This window comes from Linepithema humile, chromosome 8, assembly GCF_040581485.1.
Source record: "Linepithema humile isolate Giens D197 chromosome 8, Lhum_UNIL_v1.0, whole genome shotgun sequence".
NCBI classification, from domain to species: Eukaryota; Metazoa; Arthropoda; class Insecta; order Hymenoptera; family Formicidae; genus Linepithema; species Linepithema humile.
In genome coordinates, this window is record NC_090135.1 from 70,318 (window position 1) to 88,386 (window position 18,069).

Here is an 18,069-nt window from a genome sequence, read left to right on the forward strand (position 1 = left end):
TTGGCAGCAAACACTATAAAAAATGAGAATTACTAAATTGGTAATTCATCGAAGAAAAGTTTTATAATATTTAATCTGAATCAGTATCATGTATATATATATTTTTAAACTACTTTTCTTGGAAGAAAATAGTTTGGAAATATTGTTAATGTAAGATGATAGAGGACATAAAGCATTTAATAAAGCGGTTTACAATATTTATGGAATTATTGAGTTTCGTAAGTGTTCGGCATTCGGCAAAAATATCCATTTTCAACGTTTATATATACAATTTGTTTTTTAATATTTTGAAAAGTAAACAAATTTAAACTAGAAGATTTAGATGTTACTTCGAATATTGAATCAATTATCACGTTGCCAATACTTAGACACTTTACATTATATTTATATCCTAAAATATAAGGTTTAGTATTATATAAAACAATTTTAAATATTTCAATTATGTCACCAGTTTCATCTTCAAAAAATCTGTCATCGGTTTTTTTTTCTCGTTTATAACAAGTAGTAGTGTATAAAACATTTTTGTAAATCGCTTTATTAAACGCTTTTACGTCCTCTAATCTTATATCAACAATAGCATTCTTTAAAACTTGTGTGATATTTTGATTTATATTATTATCGTTCGCTAAGAGAGTCACACTTGAATTGACTTCCAAACTATTTCCTTTCAAGAAAAAATGATTACGCAAAATACTTTTACAAAAGCGTGAAGAATTATTGTCGGACGTATTTAACAATTTGGTTTCTAACATTGTTTTTTGCACTAAACGTTTAGAAAGCTGTATTAAAGCTCCTTTCGGACCTGACAATTTCTGCTTTAGTACAAAAATTCCATTTTCGTAAGGAAAAGCTGAAGTCAATGGAAGTGGACCACTTTTATATACGTGATTAACAACATGAAGTAATGCATGAGTATTGAAATTCATACTACTTTTTCCATATAATTTTTCACATTGTGCAGTGAAATATATAAAATCAATTTCGCACTTTTTTAAATCTTCCTTTGTTATAATTTTTTATAAAAGCTTATGAGTACAACGAACTAAAAGTCCAAAAGAGCTTAAATATTTTGTGTTTAGTATTCCCAAAAGACATGGAATACTTAGATATAATACCCAAGATCTCCACTCACTAGCTTTCCATTTTCCACTATTAAAGGATCTCGGTGATCTATGAATTTTACTTGGCATTTTAATATTTAATAATTGCTTTTCAATATTTATTTTATCAATTTTGGATAGATTATACTCTTTTGTACCGATACTTGCCCAAAACTTCGTCCACAAAGTACAAACACACACACACACACACACACACACACACACACACACACACACACACACACACACACACACACACACACACAAGTAAGAGGCCATGCATATAATCATACGAAAATCCCCAAACACAATCAAAATTTTCTAAATTCGTAATTTCTGCAAAATTTTTAACACCTTTAGATGGTCTATGTATTTTTTCAGCGTACTTCATGTCTTTAATGTATGATTCATGGTCTCTTAAAGGCGGATCGTCATCCATAAATGGATATCGCATGGCACCGTTAACATATTCTCCATAATGATAGCACCAACTACAGCCAAAATACAGCCAAAATACAGCCAAAATTAAATTGGAAGCGATTCTGTATTATAGGTCGAGCAACAGAGTCTACTGATGAACAAAGTGGTTGCAATATAAAATTACATTTTTTACCATTTTCTAGACTTATAACTATACCATTTTTCATCAAATCACGAATCTGCTCAATAAACACATTCATATATAGATTCATAAATTGTGAGTTAGGTTCAGATTTTGTGATACATATTCCTGCGAGCAATATATATCTAAAGCGTATATTTTTTGGTAATTCGTTAATTATTAACTGGATAGGCCACATTGAACTCTTGCTACTTTTAGAAATAGGTGCACCATCTACATTAAAATTAAAAGTTAATAATATTGTGTTTTTGCGTTTACTATTATACAGTGTCTTGTATATTTCTCCATCATAAACATCAACAATGGTATTCAAATTTCTATTTGTTAGTTTGCTCTCAATATTCTTAATGTTTCGAAGCAATAATTTGCATACATTTGAATTTCGTAAAACAGTCTGTAATTGAAATTTTATATCCGTACTTACAAAATATTTAGAAGAATTAGTACTTATTTTATATTTTTGCTGACATCCATTACAATGGCGGTAACTACGCGATAACAAATCTTTTCTATAAAATTTTCCTAATACACTATTACACTCGGTACAATAAAATACATATTGATTTAATTCTTCTGGAGGATCCAAACGCTTGCTTATCATATATTTAGAATTCATGAATGTTGAAAAATTTGAACCTGCCCAAATAGTTGCCATATTAAATAAAGCTAATCTTGCTTCATCGGAACAATTAAAGCGAACACAATAAGTGTGTATCATTTGTACAACTTCATCAACTGTTGTTTTTGAGCTTTGAAACATTATAATATTATTGCGTTTTATATTCGCATCATTAGTAATCCTTACATCATCAGTATCAAATATTTCGCAAGTAGAATTATCAGTATTAATTTCTTCTTCCTCGCTTTTGTTCTGATATAAATCTTCTTTCACAGAATCAATTTTGACGTCTTTGTTGTTATTGTGTCCATAACAATTCAAACTACTATCACCAGTTTCTTGAGGTACAAGGATTTGTTTGTTAATTTTGTGAATAGTATGTAAAGTAGTTTTGTTTATATTTGATGTATCAATATAATTTGTTTTGAAAGGTGAAAATACATATTTTGATATATTTTTGCTTTGATTGTCTGTAAAAAAATTATTAAACATATAAAAAATTAAAATATTTATAACGATACAAAAATTAATATAGATATTTATTATAATAATGTTTACAAGTAAACATAAAATTATTAACTTAAATAAATAACATATATTACATTTGTATTTATCAAATTTTTAAGTTCTTTTTCAATAAAATATAGTATATTATATATATATATATATATATAATATAATTAAAATTTTATTTTGGAAATATAAAAAAATTAAAGCATAAACATTAATGTAGTATTCTAATATTACTTTTAGTTTAATTTTTCAATATAAAAAGGGTAGACCGAGACGAATTGATCAATATAAGTTTTGAGATAGTTGATATTAGTTTTTTATTTCAAACGGCAATTGTCTCCCTTACAGAAATTTATTAGTTACATTTATTTGTTTAAATATATATTTTGCAATTAAAGTATTAAAATTGAGTATCTTAAAATATTCAATTTTAGTATTTTAAATACATAAAATAAGTATTTAACTAAATAAATACAAATACTTTTCTGTAAGGGCTCAAAATTTATATTGATTCAATTCACCTCGGTCTATAACCTAATATGTCTATGGGCGGAAATTATTTAATACTGCGTCACTTTTATGTATAATAGATATCTCAATTACACTTTAATTATTTTTTTATTTATTTTTATATATAATAGATATCTCTCAATTACATTTTTCTACCACAGATTTTATATATGTTTATAAAATTACGTACAATTTTAAATTACTCACTTTTGTCTTTACTGTAAATCTGCCATCGTTTCCAAGTTTGTTTGGATACCAAAGGAATTCCATTTTTTTCATTCAAAAAAAATTTGTTATATCTTTTTCTTTTTAAAATTGGAATATTATCTTCGTTTGTTTTGTTTAATTTTGTACAAGTTATCTATAAATTAAAAAGAACCATTTTTATAAACATACTTTGATATTGTTCACTGAGAATGTCTTAAATGTGTTGATATTTATTATGGACAAAAATTAAAAAAAAAACAATCGTGTTAAAAAAGAATTATAACACATAATAATATTTGACATCACATATCCGTATGTGTCCGATATGTTGATCAGACTGGGATGCTGGAACATCCTTATCAAAAGAATCAGAGTCAAGGAGGAGGTGTTATAAAACTGAAGTTTTTGATTCAAAAACGAGTGGTCGCGTCTATAGTTGTAAAACAGAACTATAGACCTGGAGACCTGGACTGCATCATCCGTATTAAAATGTGCATTAAAAGTAGTTGGAAAAAAAGAGAAAAAATGCAAAGACGGCCATCCCTATCACTTTCTATTCAACGCTGTATGACAAGATAGAAAGAGAAAGAGATTGACTGTCTTTGCGTTCCCTCTCTTCCTTTCTTTTTATTTTTCCAACCACTTTTACATATATGGATAGCGCAATCCAGAGGTCTCTAGGTCTATGAGTTGAACGCGTTTATTGTTGCTGCTCGGATTCTAAGACCGAACAATGCAAATTAATTTTGGTCGCAATCGAGATCGTATCGTGGCGGTATCGCTATTTGCTTGAATCCCAAGAGGGCAGTCATCATCAGAAAAAAGAGTAACTTGATATTAAATTGCTCTTAGACAAATATTCTCTTAGTTGAAGATTAATTTTCACGAAAAATTGAAAACAAATAGACAAGAAACAATAGCCTTCCCCTGGAAGAAATCAATATTAATCCACACTTTAAGACATGTATTAATAATTGTTGCCAGAAATTCATATGTTAAGTGAAATTTGAATTTTAAATTAAATGTTTTGATTTTTTTATTCAGTTGTGTGAATCGTGATTGACATTATATTGATAATCGTAATTCAACTGCAAATTTACATCTAACTTTCAATTTTAATCTGAGCGTCTCGTTTGCAATGAGTTATTTCAATCAACAACTATTAAAACGAATTAAAAAAATTAAGTTCAACGGTTACTGATAAAAAAGACTTACGTCATCTCCACGGTCAAGGTCAGATTCAGTATCAACTTCGGTTGCTGAAATACATAAACTAAAAGGCAAAAACTCTACTCTTCTGGATTGTATTTTTTCATCCACTGCTTCTTTACTTTCTGTCGTACGATAAGAAAATATATTATTAATACAATATAATTTTTTGCTTTTTGTTAAGACATAAAGCTTACTTTTATGAAAAAAATGCAAACTTCTAAAGAACATCGTAGGAACATTCTTAACATTTTCTGGGCAGCAATCATATATGCTTTTTCCCCCTTACTATTAATTTGTAAAATGTTTCATCGATAAATAATGTTGAATTTGTCAATGAAACTTAATTTTTCACGAGTTTATGTTAGAAAAAAAGATACATGATGATAGCTGCTTTGAACGTCTTTACATTATTAGGGTTGGACATGTTTCTTTGAGATTTATGTTATTTGATAGCAATATAAATAAATGGCTCATTAATATTACTTTTTAATCTCTTACCTTCTAAAATTACTTTTTGTTGCATTTTTCCTAATATGCCATAATAAAAGTGTCCGTCGTCCCACTTCACTTGATATTTTTTATCAAATAGTATGTTTTGAATGTCAAAATCCACTATATCGTCCGTATTAACAATAGCTTTTACACCATCTTCAAATTTGATGTAAGTAAACATGTTTGTATGTGCACTAGCTCTCGGTGATCGGTTACATTGCCATATTGCAATATCCTTAGGGTATAATACGTACAACGCTTTTTACTTGATGTTGCGTCGATGCGAGCGTCGCATTTTCTTTGTTTCTCACTTGTCTCTCTTTAACGTCTAATGAGAAACAAGTGAGAAACAAAGAAAATGCGACGCTCGCATCGACGCAACATCAAGTAAAAAGCGTTGTACGTATTATACCCTAAGGATATTGCAATATGGCAATGTAACCGATCACCGAGAGCTAGTGCACATACAAACATGTTTACTTACATCAAATTTGAAGATGGTGTAAAAGCTATTGTTAATACGGACGATATAGTGGATTTTGACATTCAAAACATACTATTTGATAAAAAATATCAAGTGAAGTGGGACGACGGACACTTTTATTATGGCATATTAGGAAAAATGCAACAAAAAGTAATTTTAGAAGGTAAGAGATTAAAAAGTAATATTAATGAGCCATTTATTTATATTGCTATCAAATAACATAAATCTCAAAGAAACATGTCCAACCCTAATAATGTAAAGACGTTCAAAGCAGCTATCATCATGTATCTTTTTTTCTAACATAAACTCGTGAAAAATTAAGTTTCATTGACAAATTCAACATTATTTATCGATGAAACATTTTACAAATTAATAGTAAGGGGGAAAAAGCATATATGATTGCTGCCCAGAAAATGTTAAGAATGTTCCTACGATGTTCTTTAGAAGTTTGCATTTTTTTCATAAAAGTAAGCTTTATGTCTTAACAAAAAGCAAAAAATTATATTGTATTAATAATATATTTTCTTATCGTACGACAGAAAGTAAAGAAGCAGTGGATGAAAAAATACAATCCAGAAGAGTAGAGTTTTTGTCTTTTAGTTTATGTATTTCAGCAACCGAAGTTGATACTGAATCTGACCTTGACCGTGGAGATGACGTAAGTCTTTTTTATCAGTAACCGTTGAACTTAATTTTTTTAATTCGTTTTAATAGTTGTTGATTGAAATAACTCATTGCAAACGAGACGCTCAGATTAAAATTGAAAGTTAGATGTAAATTTGCAGTTGAATTACGATTATCAATATAATGTCAATCACGATTCACACAACTGAATAAAAAAATCAAAACATTTAATTTAAAATTCAAATTTCACTTAACATATGAATTTCTGGCAACAATTATTAATACATGTCTTAAAGTGTGGATTAATATTGATTTCTTCCAGGGGAAAGCTATTGTTTCTTGTCAATTTGTTTCTAATTTTTTATGAAAATTGTTCTTTATTTATAACGGAATATCTATCTAAAAGCAATGTAGTATCAGGTTGATTTTCTTTTTTTGATGAAGTTATCTAATGTATGTGGAATATTGAAAACAAATCAACAAGAAATACTGCTCCAACCTTGATAAGTCGGAAATGACACATAGGATTGACTTAACAATGACAACTTTCCATCGGCATATTTTGAGCTATCTTTTGCCAGAGTTTCAGCCAATTTGTATGAAACTCATTTTGCCCTAAGAAAAGTGCGTGGTCCTTTACTTTTCAAAGCAACAAAAATTAAATACGAACTTTTATTAAAATTTAAAGGGAGAGGATATGAAGAATAAAGTTACTGCAAAAATTAGGAAGCTAAATGTACAATTAGTAAAAAAAGATAATACCAATAATTTTACATCAAGTATTGAAAATGGAAACAATAATATGAAAACAGCCAAGTTAAAGAACCAAAAATTGAACACTTTTGTGAATGTTTTGGAAAAAAAAGGAATGCCATCTAAAGAAGATATTAAGAATCAAAAACAGAATGAGATAAATGTAAGCATATATCTTTTAGTTTATATTAAAAAAAACAAAAATTTTAATCCATTATTGATATTATTTACAGGAACCGTTATTTATAGAAAAAAATTTAACTAGTAACTCTTTGAAGCAATCAGATCAAAATTATCAAAATTAATAAAAACGACAAGCGATATAAATTGAAGTCAAGCAAAACGGGAAATTGTGTGCAAAATGATAAAAGCGACACCGATTTGGTTTCCTCATGTATAGAAGAATTAGTTGATTCTAATAATAACCCAGATAGACAAATGTACATAAAGTTTGCAGCAACTTTATGTTATATTAAATCATATAATGCATAAAGGTTGTGTCCCTTATGAGTGCTCAGGTTGCAGTTATAATTATAAAATCAAATGCGAAATAGAAATATAAAATATATTAGCAAAATTTAATCAAAAAGATGTATAAATTTACTTATTGAAAAATTAGAACATATTTAGAACATCTCTTTTTTAAAATGTTTAGAATAAATTTATATAAAATTTGCATCATATCGTGTGATAAAGATTTGTCTATCATATTTACATCATATGTTTATTACATTATGAGAAATTTTTATCTCTTATATTACATCATGTGTTTATCATACAATGACAAATTTTGATCTCTCATATTGACATCATATATATATCATATCATGACAAATTTTTGTATGTCATATTACATCATATATTCATCATGCTTTAAATATATTTATAAATATATTGACTGATTACAAATTCTCAAAAATTATATAAAATAAATATTATTATTATATATACAGTAATACATATAATAATTAATATTTATTTTACATAATTTATTTATTTCTTTGTAATCAGTCAGGATATATTTATAAATGTATTTAAAACAAAATAAATATATGACATATATATGAATTTTATAAAAGAGACGGATAAAAATTCATACAATTTATGTATTATTAACTGTGAAACAATATTTATTAAACGATTATAAAAATTGATAATAAACAGAAACTAAAGAACCAACTATCAATTAAGTATTATCAATTCAATTATATATATCAAGTAGATTAAGTATAATACTAAACATTTGTAATATATTTATAATATTTATATGTATTACGAACAAAAACAAGGTGAATTATTTTTAGCGTTTTTATAATTTTGCTTAATCATTATCCGGAAAATTTATTCTCTCTTCTTCCTCAATTCTTCGACGAATTCCTCGATTTGTTCCCAGACGAGCATTTCTAGAAGTTTGTTTATAAGATCGTAGAACCTCAGTTATATCTCTGACAAATTCTTGTCTTGTAAATTTCTTTACATGAGGAATATTCTTGGCAGCATCTACAATTTTAATAAATATATAAATAAAAAACATTAAGATTACACACACATAAGGCTTGTTCGCGTCGCATGCTCCAACTCGCTCCAATACGCTCCAAATTATAGTATTCGTAACGTAATACTAATAGATTGGAGCATATTAGAGTGAGTAGGAACATGCTGGGACATGCGACACAAATAAACCCATACTGTAATATTACACATATTTTAATATATATAATTACATAATTATATATATTATATATATTAAATAATATATATAATTACATAATATTAAAATACTATACACAAAATATTATCCATAATGATAAAATAAAAATAATTTTTATAAAAATTTTTACTGTAGAAAATAGTCATTAATTTAGTTTTGTATAGAGCTGATTTTGCAATGCCATTTGCACTTTTTTTTCCAGTCCATGAAAAATTTTCAGCTAAAATATTTGTCATTGCTGCTCGGATAAAGTTATTCAACGCCTCTCTTAAATTCTGTCCTCCGATAAATTCCAAATGTTGTTGCTGTTATGTTAAAGAAATTAAGTATTACATTTCTACATGTTAAATTTTATTTATTTACTTATTATATAATACATTTGTATATATATATATATATATATATATATATATATATATATAATATATATAATTTATTATTTTACTTACAAAAATGTTATGATTTGAGTCATCATTTTCGAAAGCTTCGAAATTTTCCATGTTATCAAGAGGAAAACCTATTGGAGATTCAAAAATGCTTTCTTGTCTGAAATTGTTTGCATCCATTTTGTTTTCAAGACTATCGAGTCGTTTTAAAATATCTGTATTTAAATCTCTAAAAAAATTAATATTAACAAATTATTATATTTTATTTATGTAATGCAAAAAATATAATTAAACTCACCGTAACAATTTTAATTCTTCAAGTACTTTTGTTTCAAAGTTTAAACATGTAGCAGAAGTTGTATTATTAATATTCTGAAGTTCAGTGTAAGATGTTATATTTTGATTATTTTGTTGAGAAATATTTGAGTAATTAAATAAATTAGATGTTGATTGTTCTGTTGACGGGGAAACAGAAAATGCAGGACTTGCAGATAAATTTGTGGATAAATTTGGTATTGTAGCATTGTTCATATTTATGTGGCAATTTTCAAGTGGTTCATTGAAAGATAAACAAGTATTTCTGTAAAAAGATTATATATTACCATTATTTTATGGGAATTAAAAGTACAGATTTTTATTCGTTAATTGTATTTATTTTTATAAATTTTATATATAATTATATTTGTTATTATATATTTGTACCTTATCATATTTCTTTCAGTAATATTTAATAATAAAATTCTATAAATAATCCTATAAAATCTTAAATATGTTACGAATAAAAATTCTAGCTCTCAAAATCTGAAATAAAAATATCAATGTTAAAATGTTTGTGTCTGCACAATATATTATATTATACATATACATATATGTGCGTGAAACTTTTTTTAATGTTATTCACCATTTTTTTAAATTTGTAAAACGGAATTCTAATAATTTGATAATAAGGCCGCTGCAATGTATATCCCGTCTTGTAATTCTCCATTATTCCAATATGGCATTTTATAACACTTTGCAAAAATATCTTGCAAATTTACAATCGCCATTTCAGATGATAAATTAGAACACTTATAAATTCCAACAAAAGATGACAAAATTCCGTAAGGTATATTATAGAAATCAGTAACAGTTAAAAATTTGTTTACAATAAGTAAAAAATTATTAGTTGAAATGTTAATGATGTTCAATACTTCACAAATTTCTCCTGTCTTCAATAATAAGCAATTGTCTCGATTTTTACTTATTAATCGAAAATGTTCAAATTGCAATCCTTTATATTGTATCACTAATTTACAATTAAATATTTCCATTAATGGTCCATCAGTATGTCTGTACAGTGGTTTAATTTGTGATTCGTTAAATTCTTTTGTTGAACAATTATGTTGTTCTGATAACCGATGATGTAATTGTTGGAGGAGAAGATGCGGTTTCCGTAAATATTTTCGAAAAAATCTCATGTTATCTTCAAAAGGAAATGCTGAATATGAATGTAAATTGTCGAAAATTTTGACGTCTTGAGTAACATGCAGCAAACCGTGTACATTGTATGTTACAAAAGCTTCTCCATAGATTTCAGCGCTAATTTCTACATATGTTTTTAAAGCAATTTCCGCATAATCGATATTCGTTTGGCTAGGACATGATACTGAAAGAGCTCGACATGCTGAATGAATCAGTAAAAAATGTAAATAAGTATCTTCTTCTAAAATCTCATAAAAAACAATTGGTCCAGTATACAAAAGTAATTGTCGAAATTCAGTCGCTTTAAAATGTACATAATCTTTAAGACACCGTGGACGACGAGCGAATTCAGTTGGACAATATGATTGCATTAATAATAATCTAGTAGATATTGTTTGTATATCTGATTTAGACAAATTTTTAAAAGCGTATTTCTGATCTATAATAGCACTAACAAATTTTTTTATCACACTAAGGCAGATGAGATGCATATACTCAAATGGTACACGAGTCACCATATGAAATCCTAAAGATTTTAAAGCGGATTCATCATTAGGAAGGTGATGGGTTTTATCAATAGCATTTAGATAATCAATATCGGTACGAAGCTCATTGTTATATATTAAAAAAGTCATCCTTCTTTTAAATGATTTTCCTGTAACTCTTTACATTTAGAACAAGGATTTGTAATTGTATTCGATTACTGTTATGAATGGACATTCCATCTGTATGAATATCAATTTCTAAATAATTTGGTATATATGAAAACGGAAGTACTTGAAGCTTTTTAATAATTTGTTTTTGAAAACCAATATGATAATATTCGCCTTGTCCCATTTTAATTATTTGTACAATTTGACGAGGTGTTTGTAACAAAGTTTTTGTTAAACGAGGTAATTGTTGGAAACAGAAATGAGTGCGTAAAACTGCAAGTATTTTATCGCCTTGAGAATGATTAATATTCGCACTTAAAAACATTGAAGCGAGTTCATTACGAAATTGAGTGAGATTATGTTTTTCTACAATTTCATTTTCACTTTCATTATCGTTACTAGATGCACTGTAGCAATGAAGATTAAATTCATCATTGCTATTGTTCTCAGAATCGTCATTTGCAAAACCTGTTTGTTCACAGTTTGTATTAATTTTGATTAAACTTAATTTGTTGTTTATATTGTTTTCTGTAATTGGTAAAGAGACAGATGATGTAGTTTCCAAATTCGTTGCAGGAGACACAAGCTTTTTCATCAAACTTTTTTTCGTCCATTGATTTCTTAAATATTCACGACGTTTTACTATCGGAGATTGTCTACATTGTTTTTTCCCATGGTATCTTATCATGGATATAAATGTAATTATTAAAATTATAATTAATGTAGCAATGAAGAACATTTTGGCTAAAATATACAAATGTTAAGCTTTATATCTATATATGTACACATATTATATGTTAGAGATAAAATGCTAAATACTTTAACTTTATATATTCAACATACCTTTTATTATATATTTCACCCGTGCATTAATTTATCATGCACTTGAATCAAACACAACGCACTAATCAACTTCAACAATTCACTGCTATACTGCTTTCGACAATTTAGTTATTCTCTTGCTTTGCTGTCCACGCGCGTTGTCCACCATGTTACTATAAAAAATGAATGTCGTAGGCCGCGACTCGCAGCCTCACCGAAAAGAAGATCGAGCTAGGACTGTGTGATCAGCGCTACACTGACAATGAGTGATTCCTCTTCCTAGACAGCACAACATATCCAAAAGACGTCCAGAGAATCTTTTTGGGATTACAAGAGATCCTCTAGATATCCTTTCAATGTATTTTGGACATGTGTGCTGTCTGGGTTAGGGCTTATCCAGACAATTTTGTCTGAAGGTCTAAAGGATCACATTTTACATACGTATTTATAAAATAAATGCGATTAAATAATTTTCTTTATGCATATGATTATGCGGCTATGGAAGTTTGTGTAGATATAGGCTCTTACGTGAATTTTCCGAGCAAATCTTTCAGACAAAATTAGTACATTGAAATCAACATTTATTTACCTAAACTTTACAATAAATTTATTCTACTTATTTACCTAAACTTTACAATAAATTTATTTTACTTTATGCGGCATAAAATAAAGAAACAATTCATAAATTTATTCACATTTGCTGACATCACATAATGTTGCTAAAATGCATCATTACATAATATATTGAATTTAATTACATATGATGTAAATGCTTTGCATAGTGATGTCGTAAATGTAATATAATAATCTGAAAATAACTTTATATCATATGGTGCTACAGCAGTATGACATAAAATTAAATAATTGCATGACATAAATTTTATAATTAGTTTAATGTAAAAGTTGCTATTTTTTAAATAATAATAAGTAATAATACAATAATTCTAAATTTTCAATAAATTAATGTTGCATATCGTGATAATCATACAAGTCTATCTGGGAAAGTAAATTATGTTTAATATAAAAATTGAATTCTCTTCTTAGATACACGATTTAAAAATAGTAACAAACTACAACATATATGGTTTTTAATGATATATTATTTTTATTTATTTTTCAGGAAATAATATCACCAGCTACGATTACCAAGAGTGTTTCTAAATTGTGTTCTAAACAAAACTTAACAGATTACTCAATTGCTCATGATAATACAAAAGCATTACATTCATCTATAACTAAGGGTCAAAGCTGTACAAATAAAAATACAGCTAGAAGTAAATCTTCGCATAAAATTCTACATGAAAATAATAATTTTATTGCTACTGGATTTAAACAGAAAACTAAAGAAACATTGTCGACAAAGGTAAGAAGCATTAAAAATCTGTTTTAAAAAATACTCATTTTTACATATTTTACGTCTAAAAATTTTGTTTTATATCTATAAATTATGAATAGTATAAAAGTTAAATTCAAAGTAATTAATGAAAAATAGCATGAATGTGATATGTGTAGCTTTGCAATGAAATATAACGTATAAACTAATAAACAACATAATTGAAAAGTAAAATTATTTATTTGATATTGCAGAACAATCATGCTCACTTACAACCTAAAACTAATCAAGACGATATCTTGAAGAAAAAGGTAAATTTTAATATTGAGATAATATATAAAAACACAAAGCAATTAATTATACTACACATTATTCTTTAGATGGAGAAACTGCAGAAAACAAACGAAGATTTAGAAACAAAATATTTGAAATTAAAGAATCAAATGAAAGATAAAGAAAGGATCATTAATGATTTAATGAATTTTAATATGGAGCTTCAAAGTAAAGTGATAGATGAATATCCCAAACTTTATCAGATTAATGAGGAAATTCAGATCAAGGTCTTAAGTAATTTCAATGAACTCATGCGTAAGTACATCCAAATAGAAGGATGTTACAAGTAATATGTCCATGTTCTCAACTTATTTTTATTAATAAAAATGCCTCTGAAACTGGCTTAGAAACTATCTGATTGGCTGAGAAACCACATTTAAGACACTTTTATTGATAAAAGTGAGTTGAAAATATAAGCCTTTATGTACACTTTGTGATTTTATTATAATACAATGTGTTTAAAATATGTTGGTTTTCAAAAATGCTTATTAATTGCACTAAATTTTAATTATAATGTTTACTTTATTACTATTAGAATTCCGGGTTAATTTCGTTTTCTATCCAGCAAAATAAGTAGCAAATTTCCTAACATTATATGACTTTTTTATATACTAATAAAATTCTAAATGTTGTATTAAAACATATAGCTTAATATTTATATATCTTTACATATTTTTGCTAGTCATAAATAGCGCACTGTATTTATTATGTGTTTTGTGACTAGTACACAAATGTAAAGGTGTCCTTTACACAACACTTAGAATTTTATCAATATACAGGGTGTCTGGCAATAATTGCCCCACCGGTCATATACAGGTAGAGGAGGTCAAATCGAGTAGAAAAGTCCTTTACCATTTTTTAATTTTCATAATAAGTACTGAGTAATTAACGAAAAAAGATCGGCGAATCCGCGCGAGTAAAGCGCGCGCGGTGAGAAGGACGTCTCACTGCTACGCGATCACTAGGACACAAGGATCTAGCGTTACGCGCCGCTCGTATGTTGCCATTGTCATTTGTAGAGCGCTCCTCCCAACGCTTCATCGCGCGCCTAGTGATCGCATAGCAGTGGGATGTCCTTCTCGCTGCGCGCGCTTTACTTGCACGGATTCACCAATCTTTTTTCGTTAATTACTTAGTACTTATTACAAAAATCAAAAAATGGTAAAGGACTTTTCTACTCGATTTGATCTTCTCTACCTGTACATGACCGGTGGGGCGATTATTGCCAGACACCCTGTATATTTAGTACCGGAATTAGTTTTGTCCTCGTAGTACGAAAAATATTTGTCTGTACCTTTAACATGTCCCCATTTTATTTCTTTTCCAAATCCTTTGTTTCCTCCTTTTGTGAAGTTCATTTTTTTACGAAAAGCAGGCATCTCTGCTATAACGTTCAATCTCTTAATGGCCAATGATTGTTTGTCTATTTTTTCTTCCATTTATATATATTAAATAAGTTAATATTTAACTAGTCTCTCTTAAAATAATTTCTTCTTTCACAATCTTATTTACAGATGATAGAATTTCTTCTTTCATACTATTGATTTTTTCATTAATATCTTTTATCTCTTTTACAATATTTATATTAATCTCTTTCTTTAAACTATTCGGTAAATATATGTAACACATTCATCGTCGTCTTAATTTAATATTATTATTTCAAAATAATATTATTAATCATATATAAAAATTAAACACACTTTATTGTACACAATTTTTATTAGGAATTCCAAGTGACATTTTGTTTTTTAGTGCAGTAGAACTATAAGGGATGTGCTTATGAAGCATTGTGTTTTAGCATTTTGACATTACTATTCTATGCAGCAATTAAATTTTTTTATTTTTTTAGGTGTTAATTCATTGCTTGTCTGGTTCAGCTGTTGTTGTTGTTGTTGTTGTTGTTGTTGTTGTTGTTATCTTATTCAAGTTTCCTACCAAGTATATGTATACCATGTTCCTTTGCACAGAATAATATATCGTTATTATCGAAGAATTTACGAATAAGCAATCAAATTTAAGTTAAAACTTACAGACTCCTGAACCAAGGCGGCAACCACGATTAGCACAATCAGACACAACAATGTTAACTTCATGTTGCAATCTTGCACGTACAATGATTGCTTTACAGTGCAGCAGTAGTATTTATACCGCATTAAATGACGATTTATCTATTTGATAAGTATTGACATTGAGTGACATTGACATATCGCATATATTTTTGGCATTTAAGTAGCACACGTCATACGTATACTGCTTAATGAGAGTCATTGTTGATTTCGCAAAGTGTGCAGATATCGAACAAGTGTATCAAATAATTGGTCTTACAAGAAAAACAACTTTGCGAAAAAATGTATGGCCTTCATATAATATAAAATTGTACATATAATTGCTGTACAGTGCAGCAGTAGCAATAGCAGTTATATCGTATAGTTAAATGACGATCTATTTGATAAGTATTGATGATGAGTGGTATCGCGTCTATTTTGCCATTTTAGTAGCGTCATACGCATACTGCTTGTAATGAGAGTCATTATTGATTTCGCAGAGTGTGCAGATATCAAACAAGTGTATCAAATAATTGGTCTTACAAGAAAAACAACTCCGGAAAAACCGTATAGTCTTCGTATAATATAAAATTGTACATAAATTACGTTACTTTTTCTATTCTAAATGTTTTAACAATTAATTAATAATTTTGGTAGCAATTTTGGTCTTAATATTACATTGTGGACACAAATATTTATTTATTGCTATTATTGGCTGCGCCGAATAAATCAGATAATAAGAAATTTTTCTCGCGCGCTCTATTCTGCAATAAATCTCGCGACTTGTCAGAAAAATCGCTTTATCTTCCTCTGCGCGGGCTCTCGCGTCGAATTAAGTGAATGCAGTTTGTTTGCTCGTGTCTTCAGTATTTTAGGGACGGTGCAAGGTACAGGGGGGTTGAAAGGCCAGCCGACGGCGTCGGGTGGGGGTGCGCTGTGCATGGGCTCGCGAGATACGAGAAATAATGGCAGCACGTATACGCACGCCGCTTGTACACACGAGGCCACATTCGCCGAGAGAAACTGACCGCTGAACAGTTCCAATGGGGCCTGGTCACCACTCCGGCGGTAATAGCCCCGACAATAATCATTTATTGTTCCTCAATGGCACCGACGCGGTGGGTCGACGCTTGGCTCGCCGGATAGGAAGGAATAAAGAGAATAACAATTCTTTGCCGACATCTTTTTCAGTCTTACGACTGTAACAATGTGTTCTATATACGAGGGTAAATTTGAAATTATCCGCAATTTTTTTAAGTAAAACATAATTTGGATATTGCGTATAACGAAATATTATTATGTGTAACAAATATTATATTACACAAAAATAATTACTTCTATAAAAACGATAGAAATTAGCGAGCTGAAAGACCAAACGCTGGTTATTCGCGATGGTATATTCTCTAACAATGTTTACTTACTCGACTGTATACAGATGTTTCGGTCATTCTGCTGTTTGACTCTATTTTCGTCGTTTTATATCTCATGAATATTTAAAAGTGATTTCTGCTTTAAAATATTTGCATTTTTTAATCTTAACGTATTACATATTGCATAGATTTTAATCTCCCATAAACCGGTTTTGTGTATGCTCGCCAAAGAGTATTTCTTGACCATATTTCATAGAACAAAACTGTATAATTTGATTTATGATGTGGTCTTTATCGAACCAAGTTGTAGAGCAGAAAGGTGTCAAGTTCAGATCAAAGAAACTAATGTCATAGTTTTATCTATCGCATAAGAGCGGCCGGCATTACGTCGTAGATCGAATTCCTTCCCCCTTCCACAAGCGCTTGTGGAATCAGTCTGAAGATAAGCTTAACCCCTTCACTTAACATTTTTTTCGTCTGGAAAACGACCCGTCATATTGAGTTTCTCGAGATAGTGTCTTACCGTCTCGACCTGTGTTTCCCAGTGATAAATAGTCCCTTTCCTGAACGACTATTGCACCAAGCGTATTCTCAAATGTAAGGTGTATGAAGAGTTAAATACGATTCGATATTTCACGTTAATATATTATACACGAAAGAAACATTGTTATAAATATATTAAATCAAACTTTAAGACATTCTTTTACAAGCTACTACGTTGAATATTACATTATTATTTTGTGCATTGCGATTAATTCTGATTAACTGGCATAAACCTGTTGATCGCGTTTATTTATTTGCAGTTTATTTAAGTATTTG

General features: G+C 28.5%; 1 protein-coding gene, 3 long non-coding RNA genes and 1 pseudogene across 4 annotated transcripts; 2 read left to right on the forward strand and 3 right to left on the reverse strand.

Annotated features, from left to right (window-relative positions):
* Positions 1-1,242: 1,242 nt before the first annotated feature.
* Positions 1,243-6,295, reverse strand: LOC137001505 (uncharacterized; annotated as a pseudogene).
* Positions 6,296-6,352: 57 nt separating this feature from the next.
* Positions 6,353-7,552, forward strand: LOC137001473 (uncharacterized). Its single transcript, XR_010891479.1, has 3 exons — positions 6,353-6,417; positions 7,072-7,299; positions 7,370-7,552. It is a non-coding gene; the product is annotated as an uncharacterized lncRNA (long non-coding RNA).
* Positions 7,553-7,854: 302 nt separating this feature from the next.
* LOC137001551 (uncharacterized) lies at positions 7,855-11,140 on the reverse strand. The gene is made up of 3 exons (XR_010891528.1): positions 9,297-11,140; positions 8,978-9,152; positions 7,855-8,636 (listed from the first exon to the last, which is right to left on the reverse strand). It is a non-coding gene; the product is annotated as an uncharacterized lncRNA (long non-coding RNA).
* A 1,527-nt stretch (positions 11,141-12,667) lies between these two features.
* Positions 12,668-15,477, forward strand: LOC137001506 (uncharacterized). The gene is made up of 4 exons (XM_067360500.1): positions 12,668-12,673; positions 13,290-13,532; positions 13,757-13,813; positions 13,883-15,477. Exons 1-4 carry the CDS (start codon positions 12,668-12,670, stop codon positions 14,123-14,125), a joined length of 549 nt encoding a protein of 182 aa, XP_067216601.1. The 3' UTR covers positions 14,126-15,477.
* A 42-nt stretch (positions 15,478-15,519) lies between these two features.
* LOC105678504 (uncharacterized) lies at positions 15,520-16,267 on the reverse strand. The gene is made up of 2 exons (XR_001101713.2): positions 15,866-16,267; positions 15,520-15,792 (listed from the first exon to the last, which is right to left on the reverse strand). It is a non-coding gene; the product is annotated as an uncharacterized lncRNA (long non-coding RNA).
* Positions 16,268-18,069: the final 1,802 nt, after the last annotated feature.